General features: G+C 41.7%; 12 protein-coding genes across 15 annotated transcripts; 7 read left to right on the forward strand and 5 right to left on the reverse strand.

Moving 5' to 3' along the window:
* Positions 1–35: 35 nt before the first annotated feature.
* On the forward strand, positions 36–843 carry LOC117574368 (uncharacterized). Its single transcript, XM_034258202.2, has one exon. It carries the CDS (start codon positions 36–38, stop codon positions 834–836), a length of 801 nt encoding a protein of 266 aa, XP_034114093.2. The 3' UTR covers positions 837–843.
* Positions 844–988: 145 nt separating this feature from the next.
* LOC117575352 (uncharacterized) lies at positions 989–2,091 on the forward strand. The gene has a single exon (XM_034259517.2). It carries the CDS (start codon positions 1,077–1,079, stop codon positions 1,995–1,997), a length of 921 nt encoding a protein of 306 aa, XP_034115408.1. The 5' UTR covers positions 989–1,076; the 3' UTR covers positions 1,998–2,091.
* A 357-nt stretch (positions 2,092–2,448) lies between these two features.
* On the forward strand, positions 2,449–3,415 carry LOC117575353 (uncharacterized). Its single transcript, XM_034259518.2, has one exon. The coding sequence runs from the start codon at positions 2,492–2,494 to the stop codon at positions 3,407–3,409; it is 918 nt and encodes a 305-aa protein (XP_034115409.1). The 5' UTR covers positions 2,449–2,491; the 3' UTR covers positions 3,410–3,415.
* Positions 3,416–3,419: 4 nt separating this feature from the next.
* On the forward strand, positions 3,420–4,702 carry LOC117575350 (N(6)-adenine-specific methyltransferase METTL4). The gene has a single exon (XM_034259516.2). It carries the CDS (start codon positions 3,569–3,571, stop codon positions 4,631–4,633), a length of 1,065 nt encoding a protein of 354 aa, XP_034115407.1. The 5' UTR covers positions 3,420–3,568; the 3' UTR covers positions 4,634–4,702.
* A 42-nt stretch (positions 4,703–4,744) lies between these two features.
* LOC117575345 (T-complex protein 1 subunit gamma) lies at positions 4,745–6,966 on the reverse strand. Its single transcript, XM_034259510.2, has 4 exons — positions 6,817–6,966; positions 6,696–6,757; positions 6,071–6,570; positions 4,745–6,011 (listed from the first exon to the last, which is right to left on the reverse strand). Exons 1-4 carry the CDS (start codon positions 6,848–6,850, stop codon positions 4,973–4,975), a joined length of 1,635 nt encoding a protein of 544 aa, XP_034115401.1. The 5' UTR covers positions 6,851–6,966; the 3' UTR covers positions 4,745–4,972.
* An 89-nt stretch (positions 6,967–7,055) lies between these two features.
* LOC117575346 (G-patch domain and KOW motifs-containing protein) lies at positions 7,056–8,992 on the forward strand. Its single transcript, XM_034259511.2, has 3 exons — positions 7,056–7,404; positions 7,460–8,181; positions 8,250–8,992. The coding sequence occupies exons 1-3, from the start codon at positions 7,268–7,270 to the stop codon at positions 8,990–8,992; spliced, it is 1,602 nt and encodes a 533-aa protein (XP_034115402.1). The 5' UTR covers positions 7,056–7,267.
* A 406-nt stretch (positions 8,993–9,398) lies between these two features.
* On the reverse strand, positions 9,399–10,384 carry LOC117575355 (ADP-ribosylation factor-like protein 6-interacting protein 1). The gene is made up of 3 exons (XM_034259521.2): positions 10,202–10,384; positions 9,761–10,126; positions 9,399–9,695 (listed from the first exon to the last, which is right to left on the reverse strand). The coding sequence occupies exons 1-3, from the start codon at positions 10,223–10,225 to the stop codon at positions 9,492–9,494; spliced, it is 594 nt and encodes a 197-aa protein (XP_034115412.1). The 5' UTR covers positions 10,226–10,384; the 3' UTR covers positions 9,399–9,491.
* A 404-nt stretch (positions 10,385–10,788) lies between these two features.
* LOC117575354 (uncharacterized) lies at positions 10,789–11,740 on the forward strand. The gene is made up of 3 exons (XM_034259519.2): positions 10,789–10,991; positions 11,050–11,477; positions 11,551–11,740. The coding sequence occupies exons 1-3, from the start codon at positions 10,891–10,893 to the stop codon at positions 11,727–11,729; spliced, it is 708 nt and encodes a 235-aa protein (XP_034115410.1). The 5' UTR covers positions 10,789–10,890; the 3' UTR covers positions 11,730–11,740.
* A 77-nt stretch (positions 11,741–11,817) lies between these two features.
* LOC117575349 (histone PARylation factor 1-like) lies at positions 11,818–13,335 on the reverse strand. The gene has a single exon (XM_034259514.2). The coding sequence runs from the start codon at positions 13,126–13,128 to the stop codon at positions 11,818–11,820; it is 1,311 nt and encodes a 436-aa protein (XP_034115405.1). The 5' UTR covers positions 13,129–13,335.
* A 96-nt stretch (positions 13,336–13,431) lies between these two features.
* LOC117575347 (26S proteasome non-ATPase regulatory subunit 12) lies at positions 13,432–15,627 on the reverse strand. Its single transcript, XM_034259512.2, has 4 exons — positions 15,441–15,627; positions 14,282–15,327; positions 14,063–14,219; positions 13,432–13,941 (listed from the first exon to the last, which is right to left on the reverse strand). Exons 2-4 carry the CDS (start codon positions 15,319–15,321, stop codon positions 13,639–13,641), a joined length of 1,500 nt encoding a protein of 499 aa, XP_034115403.1. The 5' UTR covers positions 15,322–15,327; positions 15,441–15,627; the 3' UTR covers positions 13,432–13,638.
* Positions 15,628–15,715: 88 nt separating this feature from the next.
* LOC117575348 (histone acetyltransferase type B catalytic subunit) lies at positions 15,716–17,618 on the forward strand. The gene is made up of 4 exons (XM_034259513.2): positions 15,716–15,830; positions 16,031–16,193; positions 16,254–16,755; positions 16,813–17,618. Exons 1-4 carry the CDS (start codon positions 15,798–15,800, stop codon positions 17,456–17,458), a joined length of 1,344 nt encoding a protein of 447 aa, XP_034115404.1. The 5' UTR covers positions 15,716–15,797; the 3' UTR covers positions 17,459–17,618.
* Positions 17,619–17,728: 110 nt separating this feature from the next.
* On the reverse strand, positions 17,729–23,024 carry LOC117575344 (katanin p60 ATPase-containing subunit A1). Of its 4 annotated transcripts, none has more exons than XM_034259508.2 (4): positions 22,699–23,024; positions 19,774–20,078; positions 18,600–19,718; positions 17,729–18,215 (listed from the first exon to the last, which is right to left on the reverse strand). In XM_034259508.2, exons 1-4 carry the CDS (start codon positions 22,815–22,817, stop codon positions 17,890–17,892), a joined length of 1,869 nt encoding a protein of 622 aa, XP_034115399.1. In that variant the 5' UTR covers positions 22,818–23,024; the 3' UTR covers positions 17,729–17,889. The 4 variants fall into 4 exon arrangements, with proteins under 4 accessions (XP_034115399.1, XP_034115400.1, XP_034115396.1 ...); XM_034259509.2 differs by having other exon boundaries at positions 18,600–19,706; positions 22,699–23,021; XM_034259505.2 differs by lacking the exon at positions 22,699–23,024 and adding an exon at positions 21,493–21,882.
* Positions 23,025–23,162: the final 138 nt, after the last annotated feature.

Raw genomic sequence — 23,162 nt, forward strand, 5'->3', positions numbered from 1 at the left:
ATAAATTATCATGTCGGCCATCAAAGAATACAGTAATGTCTGTGAATAGTTCTGGTAGTTCAGAGAAGTTAAATACAATTCGTATTGTCGCATTTCATTACTTTGCAAGCCATTACAAGCAACTCTATAAATGGCTGGAGACAATTGCTACATTAGAACTAGAATATGAGGGGCGCATTACGTTTGAAATCCGAGATATAAAAAACATAAACAACTTTCATCGCTCATTAGATTCTGCGAACTTTGGCAGCTATCGTGCTAATGTTGCACCCCGGCTTTATGGAGTGGACAAAGATGGATTCATCTATACCATGCACATGTTATTCAGCTACAAGTACATCAGGGATTTTTGTGACAAGCTTTTGGAGGGAAAAGTGTTTGAGGCAATCGTATTGGGTTCAGCAAAGGAATTCGATTTGCCTCCCCGAAACTTTTATCATTTGATAAATCAGAGTAGTAAAGACCTATTTGTAATGTTCTATGATCCTGCTTGGTATCAATGTACTCTTCAATTAGGCAAATTACGGAAACTGACAAAGATCTTAGTGAATGAAGAAATAAATATTGTGATCGTGAATCGTGGCCAGCAAAATTATCTAGGTATAGATGTCGATACCTGGTCCGAGTCGAGTTGCTTCGAAGGCATCACAAGATTTGTTACAAAACGAACAAATGGTTGGATCTCAAATACAGAAAGACCGCATGATAGCTTTAGGGGATACCTGAGATACATTGCCAAGCACATAAACCCTGAACTGAAAGAGTACAACAAGGAAGGCGAGTCCAGATATCCAGATAAGGCCATAGTTGACTTGCAATATTTATTTGAATTGTGAAATATATTTATTTTAAATTTATTAATAACTTTATTCAAATTATAAATTTTATTTAAGTTGCAATAAATTGTAATTTTTTCTATATTCATATCTATTCACTTAGATAGGTTACTAAGAGGTCTATTTAGTCGGTGTATTCAGCAAGCCGATAAACTTAAAAGCTCTTAAGCTTTTATATGAGTCAATTTCCCTATAGTTATTTTTTCAGTTGCTCAGTTTACGATTCGCTGTTATACCATAATGTTGCGTTCATACTTTTGTGATTATAATGTGATGCCCCTGAATTACAACACTTGGATGTCTCCACAGTATTCGGAGAGATTTCAACGAGTGGATGATGGAGACACAACGCTTGGAATAACAAGGGATAAGCGACCAATGCTTATAGTGTTGCATTTCTTTGCCGAAAATGTCTCTTATCTACAGCAATGGCTTGATATGGTTTATAAGCTGTCAGCCAAGGAATTGTATGGCGAGAAAATTGCATTTTTTGTTGATGATCTTTGGTCAACGCATGTCTTTGGCTGGGACGGATATGTTTGTAGGTCCGAAAATTATCCCATGGAATCACCTCCACTAATCTACGGAAAAGACGCAGCGGGAAAAGTGCATTTCTTTGGCAGCGACAAAGGACCGAAGACGCCTTCCCTGGAAAGCCTTGGGGAGTTTTGTAAGCAGTTGCTTGAAGGATCATTGATTGCGCCAATAGAATATAAAGATAAAATCCCAGTGCCTGGTATAGATTTGGTTAATTTCAATGAAATTGTCTATGGGCAAGATGAAATGGATATTCTAATATGCTTATACAGCTCACAGAAACTGGGAACGCCAGATACGGACAAATTTCTTAAGGATTTGGAGAGTTTAGCTGGAAAATTGCAACAGGAACAAGTACAGATTTGGAAAATGAATGTACAGAATGAAAGTCCACCCAAGAAATTTCAAATAGAATCCACTCCAGCTGTATTTATGTTGCCTCGCACACAAAAACATAATCCCATTCGTTGTTTTGATCCAAGCCGTGGAATTTACACATTAATTAAATTCGTTGCTGAGCATTCCAGTGAAGAACTTCTTTATTATGATCGTCGTGGCTTTCCAAAAGTGCATGGACATTTATTGCATCACATTACGTACAGTTTTAATGAAATTAACAAATAAAAGAAAAATCAAATGAAAATATCTTAACTCTTCTTTTAAGTAAATTCACTTTCTACTGCTTAAAAAAGCTTTCATAAAGTTGTTCTGCTTGTCAAAGTGTGACCATAAAGGCTTAAAATATTCGATTTAAAGTCTATAGGACTTACTACATGATTAGATTTCCATATAAAAAACAAAAAAAGCATCGATAAATAACGAATATGTATGTCGACAAATGAACGGTCTCGATATTCACAAAACAAATTCAAAACAAAGATCTTCGATAAATACATTCAAAAAATAATCGAACTCTGTGTTTTTAAATTGAAAATATGAAATAAAAGCAAAATAAAGACCAATATTAAGTTTGCAGAATGCCGAAATAAAAAATATCGTTAATAAACGAAATACTAAAAGCTCCAAAGTATAGTAAAAGCTTGAGTATGAGTCACATGAGCTTTGTTTGCTAAAAGAATCTATTTTATTTGTAGTTAGGATTTAGATCTGATGCAATCATGTTGCCATCATCAATATGTGGTTACAATCCGAAACCGGAAAATTACTTTAATTGGCTGTCTCCACTGCATGCTGAACGACTTAACCGAATTACATTGAGGAGCTTACAAAAAGAAAAACGTACGCAACCTTTACTCCTGATGCTCCATTTATTCGCCGACGATTTGGATGGCTTGAAGCCTTGGCTTGATATTTTTTACGATGTTGCGGGTACTTACGGTAACAAAATAAGGTTTTACGTGGACGATCTCTGGGCTGCATATGTCTTCCAATGGAATGGTTTCTCTATTCGGAGAGGCGACAGTAGCTTCACTCTTAAATCACCACCACTGATATATGGAGTAAGTGCAACCGGTGAAGTACATTTCTTTGGCAATGCCACAGGACCAAATTTACCCTCCCTTCAGAAACTGAACGTATTTTGTAGCCAGTTACTAACTGAATCCTTGGGCAAGTCCCTTACTATTGAGGAGACCGTAAAAGTAGCGGATGTGGAATTGTCGACATTTAATGATCTTATCTATGGCGAGGAACAAAACGATATTATTGTTTGCTTCTATAGCTCAGTAAGTGAATCTAGCGAAGTCTTAAATGACTTGGAGCGACTAGCCGCTAAATTGCAACATGAGAAAATAAGCATTTATAAAATGAGCATACAATTCGAAAATCCGCCGAAAAGGTTTAATGCCAAAACGAGTCCAACATTATTCTTATTACCGCGCGATCAAAAACATAATCCTATACGTTGCTACGATCTGTTGAGTGGCATTCGCAATTTACTTCAATTTGTTGCACTACATTCAACGGAAGAACTTAATTTCTATGATCGGCATGGGATTCGAAAAGTCCACGTCGAGTTACTTAAGCAAATTCGCAACAATTTCAAAGAGGGGTCCATGGGTTTCTTACGTTACTGAAGAACTGTCGATAAGTACAAAATAGGATCAGTTGGGCAAAGAAAACGGAAACGCAACTTGAATGATTTGCCAGAGGTTGAGCACCGCTCAGAGGACAACATCGCCAAGTATCGATAATTTTCTATCGATATGTGCACAAAATAGCAGCAGCAGCGCAACATGTTGAAAGTGCAATCAAATTTGGATAAACAGGGACGACACGCTATTTTGCTGAATCATAGAGAATTAATCAATCAAATATACAGTGCAACAGTGACAGATAATACTACTTATGAACTCAAGAAGCAGTTGTTTCATTTTCATCAACCCAAAACAACAACAACAAACCAAAAGAATCGGAAAAGGAAGTTGAATGATGCGCCGAATATTCAGCAATCGGAGGACAACATTACTGAATACTTGAAGCTGTTGCCCGAAGTGGAGAATAGTGATGTGGAAACATCTTTACCACGTTACTGGGAAGCCGAGTACACGCTGCCACAGCTGCACGGCAGCAATCTGAGTGGCAAATTTCAAGAGTTCCACAACGGAAACAGCTCATCCTATATTGTACCTCAAGCTGCTCGGTTTTACAATCACAATGTGGAACAGTTGACCGCATTGCTGCCACAATTGTTGCCCAGCTATGATGTCATCGTCTTGGATCCGCCATGGCGCAACAAATACATTCGCCGCATAAAGCGCACCAAACAAGAGTTGGGCTATGCGATGCTGGACAATGATCAGCTGAGTCAATTACCGCTTGGCCAGCTGATTCATGAACGCACTTTGGTGGCCATTTGGTGCACAAACTCTAGACAACATCAGCAGGCGCTAGAAACCAATTTGCTACCCAGTTGGCGATTAAGATTGTTGCATAAACTTCGCTGGTACAAATTAAATACGGAGCACCAATTAATTGGTGATTTAAATTCTGGAGATGTCACCCAGAAGCAGCCCTACGAGATGGTCTATTTAGCCTGTCATATGGAGAGCGACGCAAGCTATGCAGAGGAACTGAAACAGACTGAACTGTTGCTTAGCATACCCAGCATTGTGCATTCCCATAAGCCGCCGCTCTTGGAGTGGCTGCGTTCACATTTGAAGCTGGGTGAGCATCAAAAGGAACCCAATTGTCTGGAGCTCTTTGCCCGCTACTTACAGCCCAACTTTACATCTATTGGCCTGGAGGTGTTGAAACTAATGGATGAGCGACTTTACGATAAAGTCGTGATGCAAATGTAGCTAATACAATTTATAAGAGTTATATACAAAAAACCTTCAAAAAACCAATGGTACTGTTCGTTTGTTTTTTTTTAAATACCTAAAAGTATTTTCTATTAAATGTACAATATATTTGAAAATTTGTTGTTTTATTATCATTTTTATTTGTGTACTGTTAATGAGAGCAAATGCAACAAAAATTTTGTATGTGAGAGTGTAGGCGAAATGTTAAACATTTGTAGTGTGTGGGGTGGAGTTTTTGTGTTTGGTTTTGTTGTGTGTGTGTTAAATTAAGTATTAAAATATTAAGCATTATTAATACACTTGTATTTGATGAAGTTTGTTTTTTTGCTTCTTTGCCTATTCATGGCCCTGAGCCATGGCGGCAGGATTAGTTGGCTCGTTGCCACCACGTTTCTTTGAGCCCGAAACAATATCATCGATGCGCAGCAACAGAATTGCAGTCTCCACGGCAGTTTTGTAGGTCTGCAACTTGACAGCCAACGGCTCCCAAATGTTCTTCACGTTCATGTCGACAATTTCACCAGATTCGCCATCAATGCCCCAGGCACAAACGCCGGCGGCTTTGTGTGAAGCGTGCTTGGCACGCAGTGCGGTCAAGGCACGAATAGTATTGGCGCCACAGTTCTGCGCCAAGGTGCGTGGAATGATCTCCAAGGCGTGAGCCACAGCCGTGTAGGGTCCCTTCACCTGTTTGCGGGTGAGTAGCTGGGAAGCAGCCATTTCGACGGCACCACCGCCAGCCACAAGGCGTGGCTCCAACACCAGGTTGCGTGCCACATGCAGAGCATCTTGCAGATTGCGCTCCGTCTCGTTGAGTATATCCTTGCTAGCACCGCGCAGCAAAATAGTACAAGCCTTGGGGTCCTTGCACTGTGTGACAAACGTAAAGTACTCGTCGCCAATTTTCTTCACCTCAAACAGACCGGCACCGGTGCCCACATCCTTCTCGGTCAGCTCCTCAGTGCGATTGACGATGGTGGCGCCACAGGCGCGGGCAATTCGCAAGTTGTCTGTTTTGCGCAAGCGCCGGATGGCTGTGATGCCCGCCTTGAGCAGATAGTGCTGTGCCAGATCGGACACACCCTTCTCGGTGAAGACCAGATCGGGCTTGACGGCAATAATGTCGGCGCAGACACGCTGCACGAACTCCTCTTCGATTTGCAACATGCGCGTAAAGTCTTGCTCACCAATGATCTCTACATTTGTCTGGCTTTCGCCCTTCTTGTACTCCAGCGAGCAGTCGAGCAACACAATGCGCGGATTCTCAATGTAGCGACGCATCTTGGCGTGTGTCACATCCTTGTTGATCATGACGCCCTTCAGCACGCAGGACTCATCGATGGAGCCACCGGGAATCTTCTCCACCTTGGCATAACTAAATAAATAGCAAATCTAATAAGCTATACTTAAATATTAATTCATTTGTAAGCATACCGCTTGATGTCCACCTCCAAACGTCCATTCTCATTCAGTGTAACCGTCTCAACGGCATCCAGGGCAATTTTCACAGCCAAATCAGACCACTTGCCAATGAATTTGGTACCCACACACGCCTTGACCACCTCAGCCATCTTCGCCTTATCTTTCACATCCAATTGCACACTCAGATCGGACTGTAGGTGATTGACAATGTCCTCGAGTGCTTCGCGATATGCGCGAATTATGACAGTCGGATGAATTTGCTGTTGCAGGAATGGCTCGGCAGCGGCCAACATCTCGCCGGCCAGCACAATGACAGAGGTGGTGCCATCGCCCACCTCTTCATCCTGTGTGCGTGCAATCTCGATCATGCTCTTCGCCGCTGGATGCTGCACCGTGATTTCACGCAAGATCGCATTGCCATCGTTGGTCATCACAATACCGCCCATGGGATCCATCAACATCTTTAGCATAGCCTGGGGGCCCAAGCAGGTGCGAATCACATCGGCAATGGCCTGAAAAATCCAACAAATTTCGAATCTTTTAACAGATGGTCAACAACAACAACATCAAATGCAGACATGTGAGTCACACGCACACACACACGCATACAATTGTTCACACGCACACACACTCATACCTTTCCGGCTTGAATATTCTCCAACTGCACTTTGCGGCCCGATTCTCTTTTTGTGTTTTGACCTAAGTTTATAGATTTGTTTAGTTAATTGCTCCGGTTATCTTAATAATTTGTTACTCACTCAACACAAGGATGGGTTGCTGTCCACCAAACATGTTTATATCGGGTTTTTAATTAAATTTTATGTGAAAATAAAAGAACTCGTGCCTCGCGTTGTGCTGCTGTTGCCGCTGGTTCGAAAGAGAATGATTGACGTTTGTTTTTGAGGTTAGGAACGGTGACGCACGATTCGAGAAGATTCGATAAATATAATTATATTGATTTCTTACTATCAAGCTAAATAAAACAAATATGATTTGAAAGCAAATTATGCAAAAATTAATTTAATTGCATAGAAGTCGTAGCAACTTTGAATTCATATTATTTCGCTACAAAAACGCAAAATGAGTAATCTTTTATCGAAAAGCTATCGTTATCGATGCTTGAATTGGTAACACTTACAAAACAGCTGTTGCTTTTTGTTTATAAACGTTTTCTTGCGGCATTTTGGTGGGTGATAAAAAAACACTGCTATGGATGCCAAAAAGATATCCTTTGGCTTTAGCAAAGTGGCTAAGAAGCCCAGCATTTTGCCACCCAAAGTAGCAAAAGAAGAAAACAAAGTCGAGCTCATCAAATGCCTCGAAGGCAAAGAAATCAAACTTGTCGCGTAAGTTAACAATATTTTTTGTTCAGACACAATAACTAATTTAAATTATTTCTAGTGAAAAGCACGAGGAGGCGCCACTAATCATTCAAATGGCCACCAATCAAAAAACGTCTACAGCGCTAGCCAGTCTGATGAAAAGACGTGCAGTGCTGCTGGGCGAAGATGATGGAGAACCCGAGGAGACGACCGCAGAGCCACAATCAATAGCCGAAGTCACCGCAAGTAACGACATTAGCAATTTGGAGCAACGTGCTGCTCGTGAACTTCTGGCGGCCGCACAGAGTAATGGCAGTGAAATAGTGGAGGGTGAAAAGCTTGTATTACCTGCATTGAAAGCAGATGAATTACCACTTGACGGTGCCAAGGAATCGACTATAGATGATTATGATTCTATACCCATACAGCAATTTGGCTTGGCCATGTTGCGCGGTATGGGCTGGAAGGATCCTCCTCCTAAAAAGAAAGGTGCTGCGCCGGTAGACGATGCTCCATTTATGCGACCCAAAGGCATGGGATTGGGTGCGGATAAAGCACTCAAGTCGAAGGCACTTCTGGTTCAGCCTGAGAGAAATGAGGTGCTGGAAATTAAGAAGCAAGCTTACGTACGTATCTTGGGTGGAAAGCTGAAGGATCAGTATGCGCAAATTGAAGGCTTCGACGATCATGCTGGTCGGGTGATTGTCAAAATGGCAATCGGAGGCGCCAAGGAGGCGTTCAATGAGTTTCTCTGCCAGCCCGTGTCGCGCAAAGAGTATTCACAGTATGGCAAATGCATAAGTAAGATCTAATTAACCTATATGTTTACGTAAAAGAGATTATTTGTTTTTTTTTGTTTCTTACTGTAGATTCGGCAAAGTATGAAGAGTTTAAGAAGCAAGAAAATGAGCACGGTCAAATTATTGTAAAACGCGAGAAGTCCACGGAAAGGAAAGACAGTCAAAGAGCAGAACACAGGGACAGACATCGTGAGCAGGACCGTAAACCGTACAAAACAAAGGAGGAAGAACGATCGCATAGATCAAGGGATGAAGACCACAAATCTTATAGATCAAGGGATGAAGATCGCAAGCCGCACAAAAGCGAACATCGCAGCATTAAGACCGAGGATCGTCGAGCTGACAACAGAGATTACAAAGATGAATGCAACAGTTACAGACAAGACGAACGCAAAGCCTACAAGACCGAAGATCGACGAAGAGACGACATAAGTGGCAGCAGCAGCAGTCGTTACCGTCAAGATTCACGTAGCAACAGTTGCACTTCCAAAACGAGTAGCCGGCGACGACAGCAAAGCACCTCAGATGATGCAGACGATACTGGTGAGTCAACGGAAAGCGATTCTGATTCAGCATACGAGCGCAAGGACAAGAAAAAGTCGAAAAGTGGTAAATCTAAAAAGAAATCGAAGAAGTCAAAAAGTAAATCCCACCGCCATCGTCATTCAAGTGACTCCCAAGAAAACAGCGATTCTAGCCTAGATGAGCGTTCACGACGTCGTCATTCCAGCAAGCATAAAAAGAAGACCAAGAAGAGCAAGCATGCGCGCTCTCGCACTCGCTCCAGATCTCGCGAAGGGCGTGGCAGATAGTACAAAGAGCATTTAGTTTACTTCAATTGAAAACTTTATTTAAATATGTTGGTATCGATCGATCGGTTGACGACGCCTAAGCTTTTGTATACTTATGCGGGATTATCATTAAATTTCATCTAACTCACAAAAATTAATCACAAATTTGTCTTTTTTCTTGTTCTTTGAGATTCTTAGGGTCCCATACTACACACACAATATGTTATATTATACGACGTATAGGAATTGAAAATATCTTATGTTTAAAAGTCATGGTTTTACAACAAAGTTGATTAGGTGAGTGGAGAATGATAATACTTTCAATATATGCGCATATAGTATACTTTGCTTTCAATTAAGATGATTACTAAATGTAATTGTTATGAATATAGTAATGGCAAGTTGATGACTTAGTTATTTATATATGTTTCTTTCTTTTTTTTTTGGTCAAATGTGGTGAATGCGTGGTTTTGTGGTTGTATTACATATTTAAAAATGCGTAAGGTATAATGCCATAAATTTACTGCAGCTTTTTCTTGCCATATTGGATTTTATCATTGACTATTTTGGAAGCCTTCTGTATCATGGACTTGAACACGTCCTTTTCATTCAGGCCGGGCCACAAGGCAACCAATACAGTGGCGCAATACATGAGCAACAGATTGTTGATGATAGCACCAATCCAGGCCAAAATTAACAATCCCAAGCTAATGACTATGACAACCTGTTTAAATAAAAATTTAGGGAGTTTAATTGATAAGAAATTCAATTATTAATAAAAGAACATACCAATGTCGGCTTGCGCTCCTTGAATAGATAATCGTACCACTCCCCGATCCGCGATTTAATATTATACAACTGGCCACAAACTTCCTCGAACTTTGCCTCTTGTTCGCCATCCCATTTGCCACCGCTGCAAACTAGACGCGACACCATTGGCAGCACAAAGTCCATGAAAAATGCTAGCAATGTTAGCAGTGAGAAGAGCGTTATGAATGACAAGTCTAGGTACCACAGCAACAGATACAAGAAACTGATGGCACCAAAGACAATGCCGGCATAGTATTGCTTTTCCCAGGTGAGAACGCCATAAGCACCAACAATGGCATTGCGAAATGGTTCCAAATCATGTTTTAGCTTAATTTGGGCACGCTTCTGTAAATTTAATGATGGCGGCATTTGTTGCATGTTCTTTTTATTGTAATTCACAATTTCTTATCCTTTACTTACCTGGTCAACTTGTGAAGTTGTCATCTTGACTGATCGATCACTTTAAGAAAAAACGCTTTGCTGTTTGTCGTTTGCCGTGTAAAACGCCTACTGGTGTACGTTATTATTATTTTTTATATTTGGGAGAAAAATCAATTTGTTTGGTCGAGTTTTCTGAAGGACTGCGACGCTTTCGGAGGTGACCATAAGTTGGATATTAAGATATGGCATTTATTTCGCAAAAATACCAAATATACCAATAACTAGTAGCTTGGTTACACTGTACAAGGGTATGAAGAGATTTTGAAAATTAATTAAAAAATGTTGGGGTAACTGTAACAGTTTACTGTGTGTTAACCAAGGACAAATTTTCTATTCAATGTACATATATTGCAAAAATTTCCAAAAGAAAAGGTAGAGGACAAAAGTTGAAATACGCCTGTTGATAGCAGTTGAAAGCTCATAGCAAACGCCCAATTAAAGGACTTCCGGTATTTTTCACTATTTTAGTATCAGAGAGTATATAATATATACTTGCGTTGGGCACACTGATAGATCGAAGGGACAGCTACTGATAAATACTCATGACAAGCTTAATCGAAAAAGGTATCGTTTATCATACTCGATACTTTAGCAAATGACTTGAACAAATTAACGCAAACTGATTTTAGCTTTTTGTTGACTAAAAGGAAGCTTCCTATATTTACAAAATGAGCTGCCCAGGTTTTGGAGAAGTAAACATACCGTCGTCTCGAGCCTTTTGGGACGACTGCGAAGAGGATGAATTCGACAACGTTGAACCGGCATCACAGTGAGTCTGCAGTTTTTTGTTTATGAAATGAAATGTTTATATAGAAGTATATTAACAGGTTGCACCTAAATTTTAATGAGGGCGAATCAGAAGCTCCCATTGCCAGTGAACTATTCGTGTTGGTGGAAGGACCACAAATAACAGAATTTTGTAACGCTTTGTTGCTACAGGATGCCAAAAACATTTGCAGCATACCGGCAAAATCGTCGTCTTTGCATTTGAATGCAGCCAAAGGACACTTATTGGCTACACTCGAAGAAGATTTCAACAACAGTGGTGAAATTGCAGAGCTGCTGCTGCCTTATGCTCAATTGGCTAAGAAGGTGTTGACGATCACAGTGAAACCAAAGATGGAGTACAAAAGCGAAGATATCAACAGGTATTGCAATGAGGTCGCCATTGTGCACAGCATTGGTGGTCCATCTGGCGATAAGACCATAAGTCAACTGGAGGCGCCCAATTTTATATCCGGTGTAGCAGCTGGTGGTGAGTTTTTACACTTTGCTTTTCTTTCGTGCATGTTTATGCATTTTTTGTTTTGTTTTTCTTCCCCACATAGTTGCTAGCTGGCGCCAGCAGATGCAGCTTCCGTTCAATTCATATGTGGTGTACGTCGATAAGCTACCTATAGATGGCGTTACTGCCGGACCATTGATCAAGCTGTTACAACAATCCGGAGTCCAATGCAGCGATCGCTATGTTCCCAAACCCAAACCCAGTTCTTATTTATATTCTTAATATTGGGGGTGGCATGAATGTATATTTCTGAATAAATTGGTTGAGGTGTTGTATAAAGAAAAAATCAAAAATCAAATACAACGTGTACTTATTTCAACACTTCAAAGATGCTCAAGTTGAGCTCCTTGCTCCGCTGTTCCATGTGCGCCTTGGCAATAGCAATGAACTGAGGCCGCGATAGCAGGGAATACGCTGGCACTAGCAGCGACGAGATCAGCATATGCAGTTCTTTGTGACCACTGCTAAACAAATCCAGGCCCAACTCTAGAGCAGTGCCAAAATCACATTCATCTACCGCGATATTTGCGGCATTGGCCACTGGCTGCAGCTTTTCTAGCACAGCTTGCTTGGCATTGTCGCTGTCTACGCCGAGATCCTTACGCTCGAAGAGTGCCAGAATTTTCTTGAGCTCCGCATCGCTGACAGGCAACGGACGATATCCTTGCTGTGACTTGCGTTCGTAGGGCACAACAATGCCAGCTCGATGAAAGGATTTGGCCATGACACGCTTATTACGCTCCTTGGTCAACGTATCCAGATCGGGCAATGGATTATCACTAAGATGCTGCTTCACGGCTTTCTTGGTGGCCGCAACTTGGGCGGTGTTGAAAGGCGTGCCCACGAAGTCATGTTCCAAGTAGTACAGGAAGGCATCGAAGATGTTGCCAGCAATAAATTTAAATTCACAGTTTTGTGTGGAATCATTACGCGCTAGGAGTAGACGATCTTTATCCTGGGGCACATCACGCCAGTAGCCATAATGGATGCCCGTGTTTTTGCGAACAAAAACCGTCTGGAACTCGGGCGGATCGTAGTAGAAACGCCAATGTCTCAAATAATCGCCAGGTTCACCAATTTTAGCTTTATGGAATTTCCCAGCGAGGAACTCAAAGGGTGCCACCAACTGCAGTTGGAACATTTGTTCAATGTGCTGCAAAGCAGCTGTTTTAGTTGTGTCCTTTTTGAGCGTATTGATAAATTGCCAGAATGCATAGAAATCTGGTGGCATCTCGACCAGAAATTTGTGGCGGATGAATTCGTTGCTCTCACAGAGATTATCGTATTCCTGCTGCACGGAGAGGCGAATGCGCTTCTCCAGTATTTCCATATAATTCTTGCCGGCAATATTGTTCATTGCCTCCTTGTGAAGCTGCGCAGTTTCCGTTTCATATTCGCCGACTGCAGCAACTGCTTCTATTTCTCTTGCAGAACTGCTGGTATTTGGACTGTCCTCTTTTTGGGGACTTACTTCCTCCTTGTTGTCGGCTGTGCTAGTCGTTTTGCGTTTTGGCGCCATTTTTGGAATATCTGTTTCCTTGCTGGGATGATTGTACTTTTCGAGATGGGCCTCATTGCGCTGATAACACTTGTCCCAATATTTGCAGTCTTCCTTTGGCATTTTGTTAAGCAGATGGATGCTTTAGTTATTTGAAATGCACATTAAAAGGAAAAATATTGCAAAGCTTTCTCTTGTTCTTGCCGGCAAATAAACACCAGCAAATCTGTCGCAGTGTGACCTCAAGTTGCATATTAAAAGATACCAGACCACTAGTTGAAACTTGAAATGGAAGCTATAAAGAGAATTTGGTATTTTCTTCGGTTCTAATTTGGCCAACAGAGGGAGCTTTTCGTGAACGACTTTAAACTACCCTGTAACTTGTATTTAAACAAGCACAAATTGCGATGTATATAAAACAAAATGTTCTTTTTTGATCTTTTTCGTCTCCTTCTTAGTACATGTTAGAATGATGTTTGGTTTTTAATTGTCGTTGTACTTCATTCAATGAATACAAACCTTAGCAAAAGAATCAATTTGAGGGTTGGTTAGTTAGTATTACAATAAATGTATGTATGTATATGGGCAGGCGTTTCAAAAGCGAAAACACAATAAAATCTACTACAAATACTCCTAGTCCTCGACGGCGCACATCACCGAATAGACGCACTCCTCCTTATTGATCAGGTGACAGGTTTTGTTGACCAGCGACATCAATTGATTTACATCGGTTGCCCAGTTGTTCAATATGTCGGAGGCGCTCTTCTTTGTGGTAAAGTAGATAATGCCAGCTGGTCGATCGATCTTGACACGTATTGTGTCACTATTGGCCAACTTCGATAGATATTCCTCACAGCGATTTGTGGGCAAATTAAGCAGTTCGCTCATACGCGACAAATGCAATCGTGAATAGTACATTGCAATAATGCGAATATTCTAAAAATAAAAAAAAAATTTTGTTAAATCACTATTTCCAAAAACATACATTGTAAACTTTGATGTTGATGATGTCAGTCAGGGCAAAGTTTTTAAGTTCTATAATAGATGTCCAACTTACGTGCTCTATCAGGCGATCTTTCAGCTCAGTGATGCACTTCTTGCCATGCTTTGTGCTGTCTTTGAACATTTCATTCTCGGCCAGGACCAAGCCAAAATCAGCATTGAAAGTATCAAAATTAATCAGCTCCTTTGACATGAACAGACGCAGTATTTCTCTAAAAAAAAGGCATATCATATAAATAAGCATAGACTCAATTATATAATTTGTAAATATTACTTATAGACGGGAACATCCTCAAGCTTCTTGTTCTTGGACAAATGAGCCATCATATCACTCTGTTCGTTGTCATAAGGAGCCAGGACACAGTAGAGCACAGCGCAGACCAGTTTATCGGTCAACTCCTTTTTCTGTGCATCTGTCAGTTCGGTTTCAAGCTCAATTGCTGACACGGTTGCCTCAGACTTTTTGTCCTCCTCATCTTTCGTCTTTTTCTCCTCGCTCTTTTTCTTTTCATCGCCTCCAGTTGATGATTCCACAGCGGCTGGCGCTTTCTTACGTGGTGGCTCAGCAATAGCCTGATAGTGACGCGAGGTATTTAGGAATGATGTATCCCGATTCAACTGTATCATTAAATTGTAAAACTTTAGCTTGAGATCATGCTGAGCCGGATCATCGAAGAACTTGATGCTGATCTTCTTGGCAATGATCTGCGTGGACACATAGTCCTCCTTCAGCAGGCACAGTCGCATTTGCTCCAAGATGAGTTCAACCTTCTCACGTTTATCCATTGAACCATAGGTCTCCACTTGCAACTCTTCCATAACAGCAGCTGCACCAGCCACATCACCATCGGCTTCTTTGATGTCAGCCAGAATTTTGGTTAAGCGAGCACGCTCGATTTCCACATATATTTTTCCCTCAGTGACGGAACGCAGCGTATCGATTAACTTAAGTTTGGTTTCCTTGTCTGGAGTCTTGTCCACGTATGTGCAGCACTCTTGAATCATCTTGACTACCGCCTGCTTTAGCTGCGAACGACGTCGCACCAACAATGAAACGTATTCGTTCAACGCATTCCAGTTGCCCGCCTCGAGGCAGATCTGACAAATGGCAACGAGAACGCGGGAGCAGGAGACCATGTCAGCGCCCAGACGCGTTTGTTTCTCTAATTGCAGCATCATTTCGATGGATTCGTGAAAGGCGTCGGGATTCTTTTTAGCCAATTCCTTGGCCAGTGGGATTTTTTCATTGCAGGCTGGCTCATAGTCCACCTCCATTTTTGTAATGCGACCGCCATCAAACAAATATGTATCCATGATGAGCTAAGCAACAAAATAATATGCACAAATTAAAGGATTTTTGTTGACGTTGTTGTTGTTGCTGTCGTAGTTGTGGCTGCTATGACAAGGCAATTTTTGTATGTACCGCTACTTACATTTGCTGTGTGTACAAATCGAACTAAGTGTATTTATTTATTGTTCAACAAAGTTATTCGAACTCTTTGCCACAGCGTTGAGCGGTAGCTTTTATTATTAAACACTTAATAATACGTCCTGAAGGAAATAAATGCGGTGAATTTCGATCAAAACTCTGCAGAAATTTGCTTACAAATGATGTTAAGTTGGCTGCGCGTAACTACAGTGTTGAATAGTGTCATGAAAACGGTATATTTTCAAATTGAACTAATTAGCAAAACTACAGTGATTTATGAAATATACATAAACGTCAAATAATTTTTAAAAACGCATATTTAAAAAGTAAATAAATCTGTTCAAAAATTCAAATTCACAATATGGCCACTTTGAGCAAAAAGCGAAAACGTACGGTAAGGTGTGCAGCCCTAGTGTTACAATTTGTCATTCAGTGCACTGCGCAACACTGAACGCTTCAGTCTTTGTTAAGCCGCGAAAAGTTTCGCTAAACATACAATTTTTAGTGAATTAATTTTAATTGCGAAAACGCAGTATTATTAATTTGTCTAAAAAGTAAAAGCATTGCATTATACGTAATTAAATCTCTGCACAGAACCGCAAACGTTTGCTGTTTCGACGCTACAACTACAATCACATTTTACGCGCCAAATTAAGGGGTAGCCGCAAGAAGTGGACGACTATCAACAAAATGGCACAAATACAGGAATATCAAGACTTGGTGCTCGATGCTCTCGAAACTGTTCAATTCAAGCTGAGTAAGTTGCAAGTTACTGACAAGTTACAGTTAAACAGGGTCATTAACTCACATTTTGCAGTACGCGACAAGACAGACATCAACAACGATGCCTTAATTTTCCACCCCGCGATGGCACATCAAATCTTTGGTGAATCTGAGACAATTTTTGGCTACCAAGGATTGCAAGTACGTGTGCTGTACACGGCCGGACCGTTGCACATCTATCTGGGCATTGAGTACGAGAAACGTGTCAATGAAATATCTGGCGGTGAAATCAAAGCAGACGACGTAGTGGCGACAATTGCGCAGAGTTTGCCTGATGGCTGCTATTTTATCAACCAGGATGAGTTCCTCAAGACGCTGGACAAAGCGGACAAGTTCCAGCCATTCGGCGAGAAGCTAAGCGAGTACACGCAACGTGGCGATGATGGCAGCGAACGTCTCTTTGAGATCTATCAATGCGACTACAAGTTGTCTTCCTTCCTCAAGTTCTTTGCACGACTGCAAACATTTATTTTGTGGTTTGTGGATGCCGCATCTTACATCGACACCGATGATGCACAGTGGTGTTACTTTATTTGGTATATATATCATTCAGTATGCTCCTTGCAACCCACTTAATTGTATGCTTATTGCAGCTACGAAAAGTACAAGAACAAGGATGGACAGTATCAATATGCCACCGCTGGCTACACCACGGTCTATGAATATTATGCGTATCCGCAAAACAAGAGGCCACGCATCAGTCAAATGTTGATATTGCCGCCATTCCAAAAGCTGGGCTTGGCCACACAGCTGGTGGAAACGATTTATAAGTTTTATCAGTCGCAGAAGAACGTTGTGGATATTACTGTCGAGGATCCTTCAGAGGATTTCCAACGTTTACGAAATTTTGTTGATGCCAAATTGTGCAAGGAACTAAAGTGTTTTGCACGCAACGAAATCATCAAAGGTTTCAACAAGGAAATGGTGCGAGAAGCACGCGAAGCCTTGAAGTTGAATCCGCGACAAGTTCGCAAAGTTTATGAGCTGTTGCGTCTCTATTACACCAATGTGCACGATGAGAAAGAGTATCGATCTTACCGTCTGGAGGTGAAGCGACGATTGAATGCCGTTTACTATAAGCAGTTAAAAGATCTGCAAAAAATGGAACGCTTCAAGATGGATACTGAAATGTTGCGGGCACGTTTGCCCAGCATGAAACAGCGCATTGAGCAGCTGCAGGAAGAATATGTACTGATCGAACAGGATTACAAGAATACAATTGATAAGCTGCGCGCCTAGATGGAGTGAAGATTTTAAACAAAACACAAAACATAAAACATGCCATTGGGTGTTGATTAATTTATTACGTTTTTCGGTTCTTCATATGTTGATTACAAAATACAATTTGTTGCTATAAGCCTACAGTAGGATTCTGTCGAATAAATATGTATTAAAAATACCTACACATGTGTGTGTGTGTGTCTTGTCCAAGATTGTATATTTTGGGTGCGTATGTAGAATTTGAGGCGTGTGTTGAGCAAATAGACGCATAAGTAGAAAACACAAACATTTAAAGTAAAAATAGAGCCTAAACATGTATTCGCTTGTTTTTTACAATAATTAAAAAAACAGGATCGCATATTGGAAGTACATATGTATGGGTTAGAAATATATATGTATGTTATGGGACATTATAAATGTGTTGCTGCAGCAGCACATAAATCATACAACTAGCATGAACCATACTCCTCCATCCATTTCTCGAAACGTGCCACATCATCGGCGGACACCGATTTCTTGGTGCGTTGCTGGGCATCCTGAAAGTCCTGCAGCGTTATGGGCTGATCGGCATCTTCGCGACGAATCTGCTTGATTTGTTGCGGCGTGCGGCCCGAGATGAGACGGCGCATGGCCATCATGGAGGCATCACGGCACACATTGCTGATGTCGGAGCCTGAGTAGCCCTGTAGCTCGTCGCCAATTATGCTGGGATTGAGATCCGGCGACAGCGAGACATCCTTCAAACAGAGCTTGAGCAACGCAGCACGGGTCTCATCTGTAGAAATAGTAGAGAAAGAAAATTACTGTCATGTTTTCACTATAATAAATCCTTCAGTTCTTATTGATCTACTTAAAATATTGTCTACTCAAATTTATTTCCGATTCATTAATTATAACCTGTCTGTAACACATATAGAACAACACCTCACAACATATGGAATTAAGGTATCATATGTATTAAAATTGTAGGATAGTCGGTAAAATATGCAAAAAGTCTGGCATATTTATATTATTATGGTTCCTGATTCAGAATATATAGTATGTATGTAAACGTTTTATGCAGTTGGAGACAAGCCTTTCAAATCTTATTTTACCACTTTCAAAAGTAAAGGATCTACAAAATAGATTAGGACTTAAACTTTTTGGTTTGGAGACTCACCATTGGGCAGCGGAATATAGATGCGTTTCTCGAAGCGTCGTCGGAATGCCTCATCAATGTCCCATGGATGATTTGTTGCTGCCAGCACCATGATGACTTTCTCGTCCTGTAGGCTTGCATTCAAGCCGTCCATTTGAATAAGAAGCTCCGCTTTGAAGCGTCGACTGGCTTCGTGTTCCGAGTCACTGCCACGCGACGCGCACAACGCATCAATTTCATCAATGAAAATAGTGCTCGGCGCATAGAATCGTGCCATCTCGAAGAGCAGACGAACCAGTTTCTCGCTCTCGCCGCGATACTTAGAGGTGAGTGTCGACGAGGACACATTGAAGAAGGTGGTGCCGCATTCCGTGGCGACCGCCTTGGCCAGCATCGTTTTCCCAGTGCCTGGTGGGCCAACCATTAAAACACCTCGCCACGGTCGTCGTATTCCTTTGAAGAACTCAGGCATTATGATGGGCAACACCACTGCCTCTTGCAATATGGTCTTGGCCTCATTCAGGCCCGCCACGTCTGTCCATTTGATGCAAGGATGTCGTTGCAATATATCCTTCTCCAGCGTATCCACCAGATGACCCTCATAACCCAGCGGCGAGAAGTGCTTGGCCTTTGTTTTTGGCGAGCAACGCGGCGTATTATGGGGATTGGTTGATTGTACTTGTGAATTGTCCTCCAGTGATGTGGTCGCATCCTGATCGTCTGAATTCGAGTTTTCATCCAACGAGTTCTTTTTCACTGGTTTGTGCTTCAACGTCAGCTGTGTGGTCGTGCTCAGCTTGCGGGCTCGCAAACGTTCCACTGAGCGACTTTTGCGCACAGCCGCCGTCAAAGCTGAAGCTCTTCCAGGGCGCCCAAGACGCAAGCCGACTCCTGTGTTGCTGCCTGTGTTGCTTGCAGTGATGCCGCCCACATTGCCAGCACTGCCATGATGACTCTGACTGAGACTATTGCTGTTCAGATTGCTGTTGATGGAAGGCAGCGTTGGCTGCAGCTCGGGATCACGGCGACGCAACGACGACACCCATCGACTGTCCTGCTGTTGCTGTGAGGGAAATGGCATCGCCGCCGCTGCTGCCGCCTGTTGGGAGCGTGGCTGTGGTGCAACCTCTGTATCGGAAACTGGGTTTAATTGTTGGGTATGAGAGTAAAATAACCGAGCATAGCTTGAACTAACCTTGAGTGGGCAATCGTTGCTTTTGGCGCAACGGCAATGCACTGCCAATACCCAATCCATTGGCTGCATTTGCGCCCAGATTATTGATGGGCCGATATGCTGAGGGATGACCATGTGCATGATGTGGATGCTGAGCATGTGGATGGGCACTTTCTGCTGGCGGTGGTGGCTTCTTAACGGCATTACTGCGCGATGGTCGACTGCTGGTGGTGATTTTGGTGAAGGCAAACGGTGACAGTGAGTCCAATATCAGAGAGTCCATCATACGCGCCATATGCGAAAGGCTTGTGGGTGGCGTAGATGAGCTGCAAAAAAGAAAAACATAATTTTGCCATTCACATTCAACTTGAAGCCCGTTTAAAAACAAAGGTCATTTGTTTGTCTTATCAGCAAGTGCAACAGCAACATTAACAATAACGGCAGCAGTAATTCAAACAATTCGAGAGCCTTGCGTGTCGCGACATTGTGTGCCTCAAGTCTGGCCAAAGCTTGTCTAATTCTGTCTAGCCCTGCCCTGCCTACCCCCCCTGGAGACAAACACACACATACACCTGTACAGATAATACTCAGGAATTTCTAGGAAGCACGGCCTGTCATACACGAGCATATGCAAAACAGTTCGTAGAGTTCAATAAACTTGTGTGGGGCGGGAGCAAGAAAATAGCGCCCAGGTTATTGACGTGCCGGCAACAATTGTTATTGTTGACATTTACATGCGTCATCGTCATTAACTTTCAACTCGTTTTCTTATGTTCATATAACGCCGCTGCAGCACAATTGCCATTTTACGTTATACTTTGTTTTATTTTCAATTGCCGACATGTAAAGATTCCAGCACGCTAAAAAGTATGCTACACAATTTTGTATTCCAGATTTTCGCTGCCGTCCACTAATTAAGTTGGCCGCAGACGCCATATTTATTTTCTTTTTGGTCTGCAGTAACAACCGGAAGTGTTCTTATTGCGCGCTCATAAATATTTGGGTTAATGTTGTCCGATATGTGTGAGTGAACAAGCTACACCCACGCTCCAGAGTTTTGCAGAGATTGCTGTTGATTAGCTTCGCCCAAAAAAAAAGGAGAAAATGAAAAAAAAAAACTGGAACAATTGTTGTGCTCATGGAGTCATTAAATCCGGCTGATCCGCCTCGTTGACCCATTTAGTTATTGACTATGACTTAGTAGCAATATCAATAGATTATTGCGTTGGCACGCTTTCGAACTACTAAAAGGCCATATTAATAGAATTCTTGATTGATGACCAAACAAATCGAAATGAGCACAAGGCTTTTACATAGGAAAATAACTGACAAACCAGTGGAAATCTAGATGGAACCAATCGGTTCCCATACCCATTTATTTTGCACTTATCGCTGCAAATGCATGCCACTGAAAGAGGTGTTTATGTTAATTTTTTATGAAGAAAACCAGCGCAAGTGGACGTCTATTTATGCAAATTACAAGTGGCAATTATGACAAGCAAAAAAGTCAACTTGCCGGAAAGGCAAAGGTGCGACAACAGCGCTGATAGTAGGTGAAGGACTGAGTCCAGTTTGAAGCTAAGAACATTTTAAATTTTATGCAACTTATAAATTAAATTTAGACAGATGCGTGTAGAAAATACACGCAACGACTTAGCAAGGTTAAGGCTAACATATAATAGATATGTGAAAAACATTTTAAAATAGAATTCATGTGCGATTTTTTATTTATATAGTTACCACTGATGTAAATCCCATAGTGAATGATAAGGCGTGTGTCTATATCCGGACATAAAGGGCACCGCCACCTCGTATTGCACTTGAAGATTGGGCGGCGACTGTGGACGCATTGTGATTGCGTTGCTCATCGAACGTTGACGCATAAATGGATGTGGCTGGGAACTTGCCGAGTCATTATGATTATTATTGCTCAGCATTTGGGACATATTGTTGCCAGCAGCGGTTGGTGGAGCGGCTGTAGCAACTGATTGGCCCATGCCAAACCAATTCTGTGCATTTGTGTTGAACATTGTTGCATGCCAGCAGCAATAAGACTTGTAATTTGAAAACGCACCAAAATATTTGAAAAAATATACAAAACTAAAGTTTGACGGAATTCTCACAAACAGTGCGACGTAACGCGAGGTGGCATCCACCAAACGACTCAAGGGTTGTGCGCCAACTGACCACAAAACTGGACGTTCGACGAGGCGTCCACAACAAAAAGCTAGCTCATTATTTACTTGGCGGGTAGTTTCTGTTATTTCTGAGTATATTCGAGGGTATGTGTGTGTGTGAGTGAATGCGAAATGAGGTTAAAGGAAGTATGGCTCTGTGTATTTTGTTGTTGTGCTATGTTGTTGTTTTTGTTGCGTTTGTTCATTTATTACCTCCACCTGAGTCCAGTGGTCAATGCACGCTAACTCAAGTCGACTCAAACTCGAACAAAAGATCCCATCGATTTCTAGGCATTTTTTATATATGCATACATATAGAACGTACATATATTTTTTGTGTATTTTAATATTGTATTACAATGATTTCTTAGTAATTATGAGTTTGTTTTTGCCGGCTTTAATGGCGCGCTTGCATGCGGCTTAAGCTAAACATTAAAGGGGGAAAGACGACTTTTCCTCATAAGAGTTTTATTTATGGAATTTAATTCGAAATAAAAGATAATGCTATGCTTGGAGTGTCTTGTCAACAATTTTGGCATAAGCAATTCTGCAAATGCTGCAATTGAAGGTCATTTTTATATAGTATTTCTACTTATAGACGAATCAGCTGCCTGAGATAAAAATCAATATTTATGGAGAGAAAATGCACTTGCTTTTTTTCAATTCTGTCAGGCCAAGGCACGTTGAAGTGCCCCGGCAGGCTTAAAGGGGTGGCATATATAGGAGAAAAAACAGAAACATATATGCCTACTGCTGCCTTTTTACTCACCCTGCTGCGTTCATCATAGGCAAATAAGTGGAAGTGGAGTCCACGGTGCGTATGGTGGTATTTCCACGCAGCACAATCTTCTCGCGTGTGGTGCGTCTGTAGGTCTCCTCACCGCGCATCCTTTCGTCTTTTTTTGTTGCAAACAGTCGTCGAAAATGTTCACAATTAATTTGATATTTATTTTAAAATTTAATTTTGTTTGTTTTGGCCAAAAAAATGTGTGTGATGTGTTGAAAAATTTTGCGTCTGCTCTTCCCACAGGCAATGTCAAAACTGAGCAGAGAGCGAACGGAAACGGATGCTGCCAAGACCGCAGTTATTTCTCTCATTTAATTTGGCTCTCTGCTCTCTCGCTTCGCTCAGCTGGCAAATTGCGCAACTTTCGAAGTGCAGCGCGCTGTTGCGAACGCTGTTGCTGTCTTGCTGCACAAATGGTCACTAACTGGCCCACCGCATTGTTGATG

This window comes from Drosophila albomicans, chromosome 2R (genome assembly GCF_009650485.2).
Source record: "Drosophila albomicans strain 15112-1751.03 chromosome 2R, ASM965048v2, whole genome shotgun sequence".
NCBI lineage: Eukaryota > Metazoa > Arthropoda > Insecta > Diptera > Drosophilidae > Drosophila > Drosophila albomicans.